Source organism: Schistocerca serialis, chromosome 11 (genome assembly GCF_023864345.2).
Source record: "Schistocerca serialis cubense isolate TAMUIC-IGC-003099 chromosome 11, iqSchSeri2.2, whole genome shotgun sequence".
In the NCBI taxonomy this organism is placed as follows: domain Eukaryota; kingdom Metazoa; phylum Arthropoda; class Insecta; order Orthoptera; family Acrididae; genus Schistocerca; species Schistocerca serialis.
The window spans coordinates 125,358,712-125,373,952 of NC_064648.1; the positions used below are offsets into that span (position 1 = coordinate 125,358,712).

Here is a 15,241-nt window from a genome sequence, read left to right on the forward strand (position 1 = left end):
GTATTATTCTGCAGAAGCGGGACACAGTAACATCCTTTGTTAGAGTTTTGGTTCTTACCAGTCAAAATGACAAAAATTAAACTGAAAACTAAAACAATGAAATATCCCCAGAATCCTAAAAAATTGTTGGGTTTTTCACAGTTTTCTCCCGGATGAAAAAATTCCTGCGTTTTTCCCAGATCTCCCGGTTAGCCCAGGTTGTATACACCCTGTGAACTATCATGATGAGGTTACGAGAGGCTGTCAAGCTAAAGCAATCGCAGAAAGTTCATCATATTCAATTCTACAGGATGATTGTGCCCCATGACCATTATGTAATTCATGACAGGAAGAAGGTCAGCACCAGTTGTAATGTCCTCTTTCTTTTTTACTGCATTGCAGATCTAGGTTTCAACTGACAGTGCAGCCATCATCAGTGTGTTATAAGCAGTCATGGAAACTGACCGTAATTATAACACCACATGTTCCAGTCTAACTCAGGAATGTACAAGCATTACTCCATGTTTTTATATGCCTGAGTTAGATTAGAATGTGTGTCATTATAATTACATTCAGTCTACATGATGATGGCCACTCTGTCAATTGAAATCTACAATTTGCAATGCAATAAGAAGAAGACAGATTACGTTACAACTGAAGCTAATCTCCTTTCTGTCCTGGATCACAGGAAGTTGTTTGAGGGGATGTTTTGCTGCATGACAATGCCCCAGCTATTTATGCACAGGACACAGTTAACTTGGTGCTTCTTTCAGCTATCAAATTATGCCTCACCTCCTATATCCTGCTGACATGGCACCCAGAGACTTCCTAGTCTTGGCTCAGATAAAGAAAACATTGCACGGCAGGCATTTCCAGAACGGTAATGTGATTTTCAACTCTGAACATTTACTGAACAGCAAAATACAGACTTGTACGACAGAGGTCTCCACTGAGTCATCCAATTTGAATAAATGTAACACAGTGAGGGGCAAACATGTAGAGCAGAACTGACACAATCATCAAATGTCTAGTTTGTAGCTTTATTTTCTCAAAACTTTATGAGAACCATTATACTTTCAATGTCTCCAAAATCACTGTAAATGTGAAACTTATAACCATACTATGCAACTTTCAATACTTGATGGTTGTAGCTCACTATATTACTGAACAACAAGATCACACTTCCTGAAAGTACACATATCTGTCAACCCGTGTAGGGGAAACACTTTTGGCAGGACATGAACCACCCTCCTGCCCCCCCCCCCTTTCCCCCCTCCTGACAGATCAGTTACAAAAGACAATGCATAACTAAAAAGTAGCAATATGGATGTATTTCACTCTCTTACTTAGTTGTCATCTTTATTTCTTCTTTATGCAACATCACGTAAGCAGATGTTACCAATTTTCATCACTAGATGGCGTGACACCTCATGTCCACATCACAGTATAACCGGCCACCTGTTTCAGTATACACAAGCAGCCCTTAGCGGCAATCTTTAATTTTTAACTAGAAATGACAGTAAAACTTTTACGTAGGATGTTTTATTATGTGACGTGGCCTTTTTGGTGTTAAAATTGTATGACGAGAGCTGTAATGCTCAACTTTTTACATATGTAAGTACATCTTTATATACAAATATTAATTATTACTGTCTTGTATTTTTCTTATTGACTAACTTTGTATCCCCCTTATTTAGGTAATATAAATTCTGATGAAGACTCCCTTAGTTTAGGAGTCGAAACCATTGTCAATTTGACTATAAAATCCATTCAACCAGTGGGCTGTCTTTACTACAAAAAATATTTTTACGGTTGCTGCACACAGCTATGTTTAAAGTTGTAACTGTAAAAGTGTTCATACTCCCAACAGAAACTGATTACACATGAATGTTAGTGGTGTATATATTGTACATAAAAATCTATAGCTCCCCCTATAGGATAATGAGAAATATCAGAAGTAATCAATACTAAGGCGGCAGTGCACGGCAAGAGAAGAAAATGCATGAGACAAGTCTTCTGAATCTCAGCCAACAGGTTTATAGATGAAGTATCATTTTCTTTGACTTCTCTCCCCATCCCTCATTAACAGTGCTCCATATTGATTTGATTTTATGTGTGTCCAGCCTTCAGCACAGCAAAACTTGAAATCATTATGATGATTCACAGAATAGTTATATACTACAGGTAACCACAACACCTTAAGGTAAAAATTGATTTCAAAAAAATCAAATAGATGGCATCAAATGGAAGTACCTACTGAGAAAATATTACATTACACAGATAATGGATACTCACTGGAGGTCATGACGGTTACGAGTAATGTAATGCAGCAGTCTGGAACCCAGGACGTAACCACCTCCGAGGGCATACGGGAGGTAATGGTCGCACAAAATCCAGTCGTTTTCCTGCCACCTGCAAGGACAAACAGTACTTTAGCTAAATAATGTTAGTGAATTTAAAGATTAATGAATTACTATATTTACTTTTAACAGCACAGTAACGAGATTTATGGAGCAGGCACATTCATCAGAGGTGTACCATAATTAATAACGACAACTGATGTGGGTGAAAGTATATAATGAGAGAAGCAATAACTTTACAGTGAACATGGATCCACAAAGTAGCTGTATTGTGAGTTATTACAAACATGTTACTGCATAACAACCAGCTCAGATTTCAGCATGAAATGTCCTTGTTAATCCAAATTTATTTGAAATGTAATCTTTTAAATCAGGCTCAAATTTCACCCATCACCCACTTTAACAAGAATTACAATACAACTGCAGCATGTTACATGTTACCTGTTAAAGTACATATTCTACATGTCATCACATATCAAGGCTATACTGCATTTCATAAAACTTGACAGAACTTTAGAATTTGCTGTTGCAGTTCAACTGTATCAATGGAAGTACTGCACACTTTTGAGATGGCCCCAGATGGAAAAATTCAGAGGACTGAGGTCAGGTTGAAGCAAACCAAGCGCTGTATCATGTGTGAGATACAGAGGCAAACGAGTGCGCCGGGACTTACCCCGGTTCACTGCTAGTAGCGTCACGTTACCTTCACGCGTCTGCATGTAGCGCACAAGTATTGCACCAAAATTTAGTATGAAATTAAAAATCAAAATTTATGTTTAAAACTTTGTTAAATTATAGTTTAGTGTAATAATGTTCCAAATACCACGTCTTGATGTTCTAAACTTAATAGTTTACGGAAAAATGCCGTTTTAAGAGAAAAATCAGAGGCACTAAATAATGACGCTAGGAAGCCAAAATTTGGTCAGAAGGTGCAGTTAGAAGTTATAAATAAGTGATGCTGGTTTCCAAAACCATAAAACAAAAATTAACGCCAGAATCCACATTTTTCGGAAAAATCAAAAGTGCTAAATAATGGACTTAGAAACTTGAAAATTTGTTTTATGCTTCAGTACACCCCAAAAATAATAACAGAGAGTCCACGTTAATCTACCTCTTATAGTTTTTGAGTAATTAAATAAAAACTAATTTTGTAACTAAAATGTACCTAAGTGTTGTAGATTAAGTACTTGAAATTTTAATGATAGAGGATTTTGGTTAAACCAGATGGTCAAATATATCAAATAATAGAGCCACACCAAGTTTAAGGCTTGTCCAGCATCAGCACGTGTGGTCTGCTGACGCAGAGGCAGTTGCTGAGCTGCTGACCTTGCAGTCCACTGGTAAGCACCGACTAACATTGTCTGAGCCTCGATTCCATCCTGGTGCTCCATTGTAGGCTCAGACTTCCATTATAGCTTTGTAACTAAAATGCAACTGATATAAGTCTTAGCAAAGGTATGGTTCAGAGGTAACAATCTACCATTAGTTCCACTAAATAAATTCTATTAAGCAAAGTTTTTGTTCTAGAGAGCTGAAACTTTCTACATGCTTTCAAACTGCTTATATGCATACAAGCATAAAATTAAGAAGTTTCTGAAGTAATTGGTAACTACATTATTAAAAATTATGTGCCCGAGATAGCAGTCGTTTGTAGACTGCCGCCATATGCAAATGGACAGAGACAACAGATGCTGTCTCGGCAGTCCGCACCGGCACCTTATAAATACAGCCCCTGAAGCAGTAGGAAGGTTCACTTCGCTCTCAGACACTGTGAGGTCCACGCCAATTAAATGTCTGGTCGCGCTCTGCCTCGGATGATGTCATAACCGAGCTGTGACAAGGGCGTATTTGGCAGTGAAAACGGAGAGTGAACTCGCGAGGACTGTACACCGTCCTGGATCGTTTAGAATTCGGTAAAATAACTGTTAGTGTGCTGTCCGTGTGGAATTCAATTTCGCGTGGCAAGTGGTGAATTTATTTCCACTTTTATGGCAAGCATTAATTTTTGAACATTTATTGTGAACTTTCAATTGAGTGATGTCAGTCAGGGCGAAAAACGATCTGGTAGGAAGTTACCGTAGAGGTCGCCTCTGAACTGCTAAAGGTGCTGTTAGATTAGAAAGACTTGTTTTCAATTGAACATAACGGAATTTTAAGCGTTGTTTGTGAGAAACTTTAATTAAATTAAATCTTGTTGGAACTTTAAACTTTTACTGAAGTCATAGTCCTGATCCCGCAAAGAAATGGGAAATAGACACTTTTCTTTCAGTGGGCTGGACTGGAATGTGGCCGTGCAGACTGGAAACTAAGGTCAGTATGTCTCCCTTCGCTTTCTGGCTGACCACCAAATTAGTTGCCAGGCTCACGTGATTAAAGACGGCATCAAAACTTTAAACCAGTGAAGTAACTTATTCGACGCCCCACAAGGTGACCTCAGAATCCCAGATACAGACCCTGCTCAACCTACTCACCTTGAACGGTATCGGCCATTTGATATTATCTTACATCAGCAGCAACATGTGGTAGTGTCCCATCATGCATGTGTCATGTTTTCCAAATACTGACCACAGCTCATATTTGTGCTCTCTCTCTCTCTCTCTCTCTCTCTCTCTCTCTCTCTCTCTCTCTCTCTCCCCCCCCCCCCCATAAAACACACACACACACACACACACACACACACACACACACACACACACACGTGCATGTATGATTGGCAACCATTATAGCTGTCAACATCGTGATTCACATGGCATACAGTAATCATTACATCTTGGTCTTCTTAGGAAAAAATAAGTATCTTAAAGTAGTGAGAAGGACATAACTTTGGAAATCAGCTTGCTCACTGCACATGCTAATCAAAAAGCCACAGTTTCTTCAATAATTAGTCACCCTTTTCATTGTGGTTTCCCATCGGTGGGGATGCCGATGTTCTCAGAGTATTATCTAACGCACGGTTTCTTAATTTGAAATAGCGCACAATTTGTCAATGCTTATGGTTCTCAAGTGTTCTGAATTTTCTACAGCAGTCACATCTATCCTGGCATCTCTAAACACTTTTTCGAAATGCAGAAATGCCCCAGACTTTAATCATGCATTGCATTCCACCATTTCCCTTCTATTTAAAACAATCACCTGACTTTACAGAATTCTGAGAGTTATGTAACCTTGTTCTCTGGCTACACTACAAATCACGGTTACCACATCATGCACAGTCAGTACTGTTTATAGCAACATTACTTTTAATGACATATTGGTTAAAAAAGCAAAATCTAAAGGTCCCATTTGAATCCTATTAAATACTATATTTAACAATATGTAGTACGACATCGCTTTATCGTACAAAACGACGTATTTTTTATTGCATTTTTGGAGAAATACACTACTGGCCACTAACATTGCTACACCACAAAGATGACGTGCTACAGACGCAAAATTTAACCGACAGGAAGAACATGCTGTGATATGCAAATGATTAGCTTTTCAGAGCATTCACACAAGGTTGGCGCCGGTGGCGACACCTACAACGTGCTGACATGAGGAAAGTTTCCAACCGATTTCTCATACACAAACAGCAGTTGACCGGCGTTGCCTGGTGAAACGTTGTAGTGATGACTCGTGTAAGGAGGAGGAATGCGTACCATCATGCTTCCGACTTTGATAAAGGTCGGATTGTAGCCTATCGCGATTCCGGTTTATCGTATCATGACACTGCTGCTCGCATCGGTCGAGATCCAATGACTGTTACCAGAATATGGAATCAGTGGGTTCAGGAGCGTAATATGGAATGCTGTGCTGGATCCCAACGGCCTCTTATCACTAGCAGTCGAGATGGCAGGCATCTTATCCGCACGGCTGTAACGGATCGAGCAGCTATGTCTCGATCCCTGAGTCAACAGATGGGGACGTTTGCAAGACAACAACCATCTGCACGAACAGTTCAACGACGTTTGCAGCACGGACTATCAGCTCAGAGACCGTGGCTGCGGTTACAACTTGACGCTGCATCACAGACAGGAGCGCCTGTGATGGTGTACTCGACAACGAACCTGGGTGCACGAATGGCAAAAAGTCATTTTTTGGACGAATCCAGGTTCTATTTACAGCATCATGATGGTTGCATCCGTGTTTGGCGACATTGCGGTGAAAGCACATTGGAAGCGTGTATTCGTCATCGCCATACTGGCTTATCACCTGGCGTGATGGTATGGGGTGCCATTTGTTACACGTCTCGGTCACCTCTTGTTCGCATTGATGGCACTTTGAACAGTGGACGTTACATTTCTGATGTGTTACGACCCGTGGCTCTACCCTTCATTCGATCCCTGCGAAACCCTACATTTCAGCAGGATAATGCATGACCGCATGTTGCAGGTCCTGTACCGGCCTTTCTGGATACAAAAAATGTTCAACTGCTGCCCTGGCCAGCACATCCTCCAGATCTCTCACCAATTGAAAACGTCTGGTCAATGGTAGCTGAGCAACTGGCTCGTCACAATACGCCAGTCACTACTCTTGATGAAATGTGGTATCGCATTGAAGCTGCCTGGGCAGCTGTACCTGTACATGCCATCCGAGCTCTGTTTGACTCAATGCCCAGGCGTATCAAGGCCGATATTATGGCCAGAGGTGGTTGTTCTGGGTACTGATTTCTCAGGATCTATGCACCCAATTTGCGTGAAAATGTAATCACATGTCAGTTCTAGTACAATATATTTGTCCAATGAATACCCGTTTATCATCTGTATTTCTTCTTGGTGTAGCAATTTTAATGGCCAGTAGTGTACATTGGCTGTAACATCTAGAATTCATTTTTGTTTGTAACATATTTGGGGATTACTAACTACAATGTAACACTTGTTTCCAAACCTTACTTTACTTTTCTGCAGATTGTTGGTTTCCAATAAGACATTAAAATGAATGCATTGTCAATTATTCTAATCGTATCCTCACAATCCCTATGTGACTGATACACAGGGGGTTGCAGTATATCCCTAGAGTAATCATTTAAAGATGGTTCTTGAAACTTTGTTAACAGACTTTCTTGGGACAGTTTACATCTGTCTTCAAGAATGTGCCAGTTCAGTTCCTTCAGTATCTCTCTGACACTCGCCTATGGCTCAAACAAACCTGTTACAATTTGTGCTGCCCTTCTCTGTATACTTTCAATATCCCCTGTTAGTCCTACTTGGTACAGGTCCCACATACTTGAGCAATATTCTAGAACTGGTCAAAGGGGTGATTTGTAAACAATCGGCTTTGCAAACTGATTGTTATTCCCAGTGTTCTACCAATAAACTGAAGTCTACCATCTGCTTTACCTATAACTGAACCTATGTGATCATTACATTTCATATCCCTACAAAGTGTTACACTGAGGTATTTGTATGAGTTGGCCGATTCCAACAGCGACTTACCGATATTATAGTCATATTTGTGTGTGTGTGTGTGTGTGTGTGTGTGTGTGTGTGTGTGTGTGTGTGTGTGTGTGAAGTGCACAATTTTACATTTCTGAACATTTAAACCAAATTGCCAATCTTTGCTCCACTTGAAATCTTATCAAGATCTGACTGAATATTTATGCAGCTTCTTTCAGGCGTGAAAGTACATCACAGATAACTGCACCATCAGCAAAAAGTGTGAGGTTACTATTGATATTGTCTGCAAGGTCATTAATATACAACACAAACAGCAAGGGTCCAAAAACGCTTCCCTGGGGCACACCCGAAGTTACTTCTACATCTGATGATGACCATCCATCCAGCTGCAATTAAGACCTCCTTTACCCCATACACACACAGACTCTGACTCATTTATTTTGCAATGATTCCTTGTCCCAAGAACCAAAGGCATTGTGGACATATAATAAGGTGTACCCCTATCTCTGTTGTACACCTCACAAATCTGAACTGTCAGATAAGCAATAATTTCTCAACTGTTAAAAGCCTCCAGGCCTGCTACAGTCTCCTTACCAAAAAGTCCTCAATCCAGTCACAAACTTCACTTGAGACCCCATATTACTGTAAACTATGTGATCAACAGTATGCGGACACCTGACTGAAAATGACTTACAAGTTTGTGGTGCCCTCCATCGATAATGCTGGAATTCAGTATGGTATTGGCCCACCCGTAGCCTTGATGACAGCTTCCACTCTCGCAGGCATACTTTCAATCATGTGCTGGAAGGTTTCTTGGGGAATGTCAGCCCATTCTTCACAGAGTGCTGCACTGAGGAGAGGTATCTATCTCGGTCGGTGAGGCCTAGCATGAAGTCAGCGTTCCAAAACATCCCAAAGGTGTTGTATAAGATTCAGCTCAGGACTATGTGCAGGTCAGTCCATTATAGGGATGTTATTGTCGTGTAACTACGCCACCACAGGCCGTGCATTATGAACAGGTGCTCGATCGTGTTTGAAGATGCAACAGGGTGTATACGTAGACAAGGAAAAAAAATTCCAGGATTATTCCCAGATATCCTGTTTAAAAAATATACTTTTTCCTGGGCAAAAACACACTTATTCGATGCTAAGCGACATTAGGTTTTCCATAGATTTTTCCTTTGGAACTGCAACACTTATCCTTTGAATGGTTAACATTTTATACACTAGCATAGAACTTCCTTTAGGGGGCGAGGGGGGGGGGGACTGAGGAAGAGAAGATTTGGAAAGACTTTTGATGAAAAACAAAAGGAGAGAAGTTTTGGAAAGACCTTTAATGCGCAGCAACATATAAGCTGCATATTTTCGTATTATGAAAGTATAAATTCGAACTGCACCAAACACAGCATGTTAGTTTCCAGGGTGTTGAAATCAAGATTGCGATGTCCTTTTGTAAGCCGGTCAGATCACATGCCACGTGATCTCGCCAGCCGATGACAGCACATATTCAGAGCACAGGACACGTGTTATAGTCAGCCAGTAGCCACATCACTGTTACGTAGTGCGAACACACAAACAGGAAAAGTTAACAGTTTACATTAATATACATAGTATAGCTACAAGAAAAGCTAAGCTTTCGCATATAATATTGATCTCTAAGATTAATAAGCTACAAGAGAAGCTAAACTTACACATGTAATATTGATCCATTTTGTGTGTGTTATACTTTAAGATACATCACACAAATGTGCCAGTAAATTTAAAATGAAGACATAAATGTCTGGTCTTTTGGGCTCGAAATTCTTGTAAGTGGCTGGTTTTCAGTGTTCAATTTTAAATGCTCTGTGATTCAAGAAGTTCATCACACTTTCTGACATGTAACATAATTCATCTGTCATAAAAAGAAATTTAATCTGAAAGTAACACTTTTTGAACCACTGCTCGCAATACTATCCTGAGACTGTTAGAAATAGATTCGATTTAGCAATTGGCAGAGAGCGGCAGAAAACAGGCATTATTGCACAGGAGCAGCTGCAGTGGTGTAGGAAGCCCGCATCTTCGTATGTCCGGTCATTAAAATTGCTACACCAAGAAGAAATGCGGATGATAAACGGGTATTCATTGGACAAATATATTATACTAGAACTGACATTTGATTACATTTTCACGCAATTTGGGTGCATACATCCTAAGAAATCAGTACCCAGAACAACCACCTCTGGCCGTAATAACGGCCTTGATACTTAATATGCCTAGGCATTGAGTCAAACAGAGCTAGGATGGTGTGTACAGATACAGTTGCCCATGCAGCTTCAACATGATACCACAGTTGATCAAGAGTAGTGACAGGCGTATGGTGACGAGCCAGTTGCTCGGCCACCATTGACCAGACGTTTTCAATTGGTGAGAGATCTGGAGAATGTGCTGGCCAGGGCAGCAGTCAAACATTTTCTGTATCCAGAAAGGCCCGTACAGGACCTGCAGCATGCTGTTGTGCATTATCCTGCTGAAATGTAGGGTTTCGCAGGGATCGTAACACATCTGAAATGTAATGTCCACTGTTGAAAGTGCCGTCAATGGGAACAAGAGGTGACCGAGATGTGTAACCGATGGCACCCCATACCATCATGCTGGGTGATATGCCAGTATGGCGATGACGAATACACGCTTCCAATGTGCGTTAATCGCAATGTCGCCAAACACAGATGCAACCATCATGATGCTATAAACAGAACCTGGATTCATCCAAAAAGCGACATATTGCCATTCGTGCACCCAGGTTTGTCGTAGAGTACACACCATTGCAGGCACTCCTGTCAGTGATGCAGCATCAACGGTAACCACAGCCATGGTCTCCTAGCTGATAGTCCATGCTGCTGCAAACATCATCGAACTGTTCGTCCAGATGGTTGTTGTCTTGCAAACGTCTCCATCTATTGACTCAGGGGTCGAGACGTGGCTGCACGATCTGTTACAGCCATGCGGATAAGATGCCTTTCATCTCGACTGCTAGTGATACGAAGCCATTGGGATCCAGCACAGTGTTCCTTATTACCCTCCTGAACCCACCGATTCCATATACTGCTAACAGTCATTGGATCTCGACCAACGCGAGCAGCAATGTCGCGATACAATAAACCACAATCGCGATAGGCTACAATCCGACCTTTATCAATGTTGGAAACGAGATGGTATGCATTTCTCCTCTTTACACGAGGCATCACAACAACGTTTCACCAGGCATCGCCGTTCAACTGCTGTTTGTGTATGAGAAATGGGTTGGAAACTTCCTCATGTCAGCACGTTGTAGGTGTCGCCACCGGCGCCAACCTTGTGTGAATGCTCTGAAAAGCTGATCATTTGCATATCATAGCATCTTCTTCCTGTTGGTTAAATTTCGTGTCTGTAGCACGTCATCTTTGTGGTGTAGCAATTTTACTGGCCAGTAGTGTATAAAGCACAAAGAGAGGTTACATTACTCCATGAACGAAGCAGGACATCAGAGGATATTCCAAAAGCATCGGAATTTCGTAAACCATACTAATATGCATACTTTGGCATGTTGGTTTTTTCCAGATTTACAACGAAGTATGTCCCATCTGATATTAATCTTTTCAGTGTGGTTTTTTGGGGTGTAAACTTTCTTGGAGTACCAGTACTGTACTCTCTCATATTTGGTTCTTTATTATGACATAATGCCATACATGGCAGAAGATGAAAAAGTGGTGCACTTGAAATTCCATGAATAGTTGGAACTAGCCAGTACTGTGGAACGAAACACTTCTTTTCAAATAAATTGATTGCTTCAGCAGAAAGATTAATAAAGCCAAATTTCTTTAGCAAATTGACAAAAAATAACTTCATTGTTCTGCTAGGCAATTAATGCTTGACTGTTAATAATTTGTAAGTAAAATAAAATCAGAAAACTGAAACTAATAATATATTTTTGCCCTCCGTAATTACGTGAATGTATTTTATTCACTTGATAGCTCCCGGCCGCAGAAATCTGTTTTGTTTTCATTTGACGTGGGAGCTGTAAACGAAGAAGAAACAGTGAAATCACTTAACTTGCGTATGGGACACATGGAGACTAACCCCTTCCCCACTACACCTCAGACAACTCTGCGCATGCGCAAATCTGGCAGCTAGGGCGCGCGAGAAAAAATTTTCTCATTAGCATCTGGCTGCTTGCTGCTGATACAACTAACAGCCACACATCAAGTAGCGGGAAGCGGGAGAAGGTACTGCTCATATGCGAGTCAACTGCACATGCGCATGAGCCCAACTGGTCAAACGAACCTAATGTAAACAGTTATGACGCTCATAGGAAACAGTTTATTGCTACTAAATATTACATGATCTTCGCCCTAAGGCCTTTGACATATTCTTGCTGTTTGCAGACTCTTGTGCATGCACGGTGTTCTGTTGCTGTAAATGGTGCATTTCCTTTGCCACTAAAGTTTTATTTTTTTTCTCATTTATATTTTATTGTTGCAGTATCATTCTCCAGTAGTAGGATGCAGTAACATTCTTTGCCACAGAATCAATTCTTACCAGTCAAAATTACAAAAATTTAACTGAAAGCTAAAACAATGAAAAATTCCCAGGTTTTTCCTGGTTTTCTCCTGGATGAAAAGATTCCCAGGTTTTTCCTGGATTTCCCGGTTGTCCCGGGTCGTATACACCATGTGCAACCGCCATCCCCGAACTTCTCTTCAACAGTGGGAAGCAAGAAGGTGCTTAGAACATCAATGTAGGCCTGTGCTGTGATAGCGCCACGCAAAACAATGGGTGCAAACCCCCTCCATGAAAAACACGACCACAGCACATCAATCCACCCTATCCACATTCCTCCGGAACCCCTTCTCTCCCTTTCGCTCCACCTGGTCCTACTCAACCCAACAAGCCACCTTCCTAGGTATTGACCTCCACCTCATTAATGGCTACAGCAGTACCTCCATCCATATAAAACCTTCTAACCAGTAGCAATACCTCCACTTGGCAGCTGCCACCCTTTCCAGACCAAGAAGTCCCTTCGATACAGCTTAGCCACCCGTGGCCGTCACATCTGTAGTGACGAGCGGCCCCTCACGAAATATTCTGAGAAACTCACTGAAGCCTTTACAGATCGTAATTATCCTCCCGACCTTGTACAAAAACAAACCTCCCCTGCCTTATCTCCCCAGTGCCAAAGTCTCACTGTCTAGCCACAGAGGAGCATTCTTCTCGTATCTTAGTAGCATCCAAGACCGGAGCAACTGAATTACATTCTCCACCTGGGTTTCCACTACCTCTCATCGTGCCCTGAAATGAGAAATGTCCTGCCCACTATCCTTCTCACCCCTTCCACAGTGGTATTTCACCGTCACTGAACGTACACAATATACTCGTCCATCCCTGCACAACCCCTGCTCCCAACCTCTTACCTCCTGACTCATACCCCTGTAATAGGGTGTATACATGGACAAGGAAAAAAAATTCCCCGATTTTCCCAGATTTTGCGGTTCAAAATACACTTTCTCCCAGGTGGAAATACACTTTTTCCATGTTAGGTGACAGTATACTCTTATTCGGCACTGTAAAACTCATCAATCCTTTGAATGTTAATGGTTTTATATACCAGAGTAGAATTTCCCAGCACTTTAGAAAACTTAACTCAGGGGGGAAAAACACGTTTTGAAAGACCTTTGATGTGCAGCAACATGTATGCTGCATATTTTCGTATTATGAAGGTGTTGTTGTTGTTGTTGTTGTTGTTGTGGTCTTCAGTCCTGAGACTGGTTTGATACAGCTCTCCATGCTACTCTATCCTGTGCAAACTTCATCTCCCAGTACCTACTATGAAGGTATAAATTTGAATTCCACCAAACATTGCATGTCACTTTCCGAAGCATTGAAATTGAGATTGGGATGCACTTTTGTAAGCCAGTCATAGTTTATGTCACGTGATCTCGCCAGCTGATGACAGCATTGGACACGTGATGTAGTCAGCCAATAGCAACATCACTCTTAAGTTGTGCGAACACACAAATAAGAAAAGTTAATGGTTTAAATTAATATATATACCATTCATCTATAATATTGGTCTCGAAGATTAATAAGCTGGAAGAGAAGTTTGTTACACTTTAAGATACATCACACAAATGTGCCAGTAAAATTTTTAATAGCGACGTAAATGTCTGATCTTCTGGGCCCGAAATTATTCTAAATGGTCATCCTCAAAGAGTTGATTTTTAAATGAGAGTCAAACACTTTGTGATTTAAGAAATTCATCGTACATTCTCACACATAGCTCATCTTACGTAAAAGGAAATCTGCTTTGAATGTAACGCTTTTCAAAGCACCATTCACAATATTTTCCCGCGACCTGTTAGAAATAGGGTCGTTTCAGCAGTTGCCAGAGAGCGCCAGATAACAAGCGTCACCGTGCTTGCGCAGCTGCGATGATGCAGGAAGCCCATATGTTCGTACGTGTAAAACATTAAAAGATCTTACATTATGTCATAAAAGAAACATGACATCAGAGGATACTTCAAGAGCCTTGGAATTTCGTGAACCATACTAAAATGCATAATTAAATGCACATTCGTATGCAAATTTTCTTGGAGTACCAGTACTGTATTATCTCATGTTTGGTTCTTTATTATGGCATAATGCCATACGTGCACTTGAAATGCAGCGAACAGTTGAAACTAGCCAATAGTGTGAAATTAAACACTTTGTTTCAAATAAATTGACTGCCTCAACAGAAAAGATTAATAAAAGCAAAATCTCTTTAGCAAACCGGCCAAAATAACTTCATTGTTCTGTAAGACGGTTAATATTTGACAGTCAGAAAGGTGGAAATAAAATCTACAACTAATAACATATTTTAGCCTTCCGTAATGACGCGAACGTATTTTAATTCATTTGATAGCTCCCAGCCACAAAAATCCATTTTGTTATCATTTAACATGAGAGCAATAAATGAAGAGGAAACAACAAAATCACTAAACGTAAACACAGGTCACGTGGAGACGACCCACCTCCCCACCATAACTCAGACTGCTCTGTGCATCAGCCACAGGCTTACTAAGTTCGAAACCGGGGCAATATGAAGTAGTGGCGTCCAGCCACACTTCTGTAACCAGAAGCAAGAGAAGGTACTACTCATATGCGACTCGACTGCGCACGCACAAGAGTCCACCTGCAACTGCTCAAATGAATCTAATTTAAACAGTTGTCACGCCATGCTCATCAGAGGCAATCTGTTGTTACAAAGCATTGCATAGTCTTCCTAAAGCCTTTGACACACTTTACAGTTGGCAAACGCTTGTATGAACACTGTTTTGTTGTTGTATATGGCGCATTTCCTTTGCAACTTAAGTTTCATTTTCTTTCTTTTTTTTTCTCCTGTTCATGTTTTGTTGCTGCAGTATTATTCTGCAGTAGCAGGATACAGTAATATCTTTTGTTAGAGTGTTGGTTCTCACCAGTCAAAATCACAAAAATTTAACTCATAACTAAAACAATGAAAAATTCCCGGAA

The 15,241-nt window shown here is 40.8% G+C and overlaps 1 protein-coding gene across 1 annotated transcript in view; it reads right to left on the reverse strand.

The window, feature by feature from the left end:
* LOC126426953 (beta-1,3-galactosyltransferase 6-like) overlaps positions 1-15,241 on the reverse strand; it is an 89,477-nt gene that overhangs the window by 42,481 nt on the left and 31,755 nt on the right. Inside the window, exon 4 of the mRNA XM_050089067.1 lies at positions 2,275-2,391. Coding sequence (XP_049945024.1) covers positions 2,275-2,391 — 117 coding nt within the window. The remainder of the gene's footprint in view (positions 1-2,274; positions 2,392-15,241) is intronic.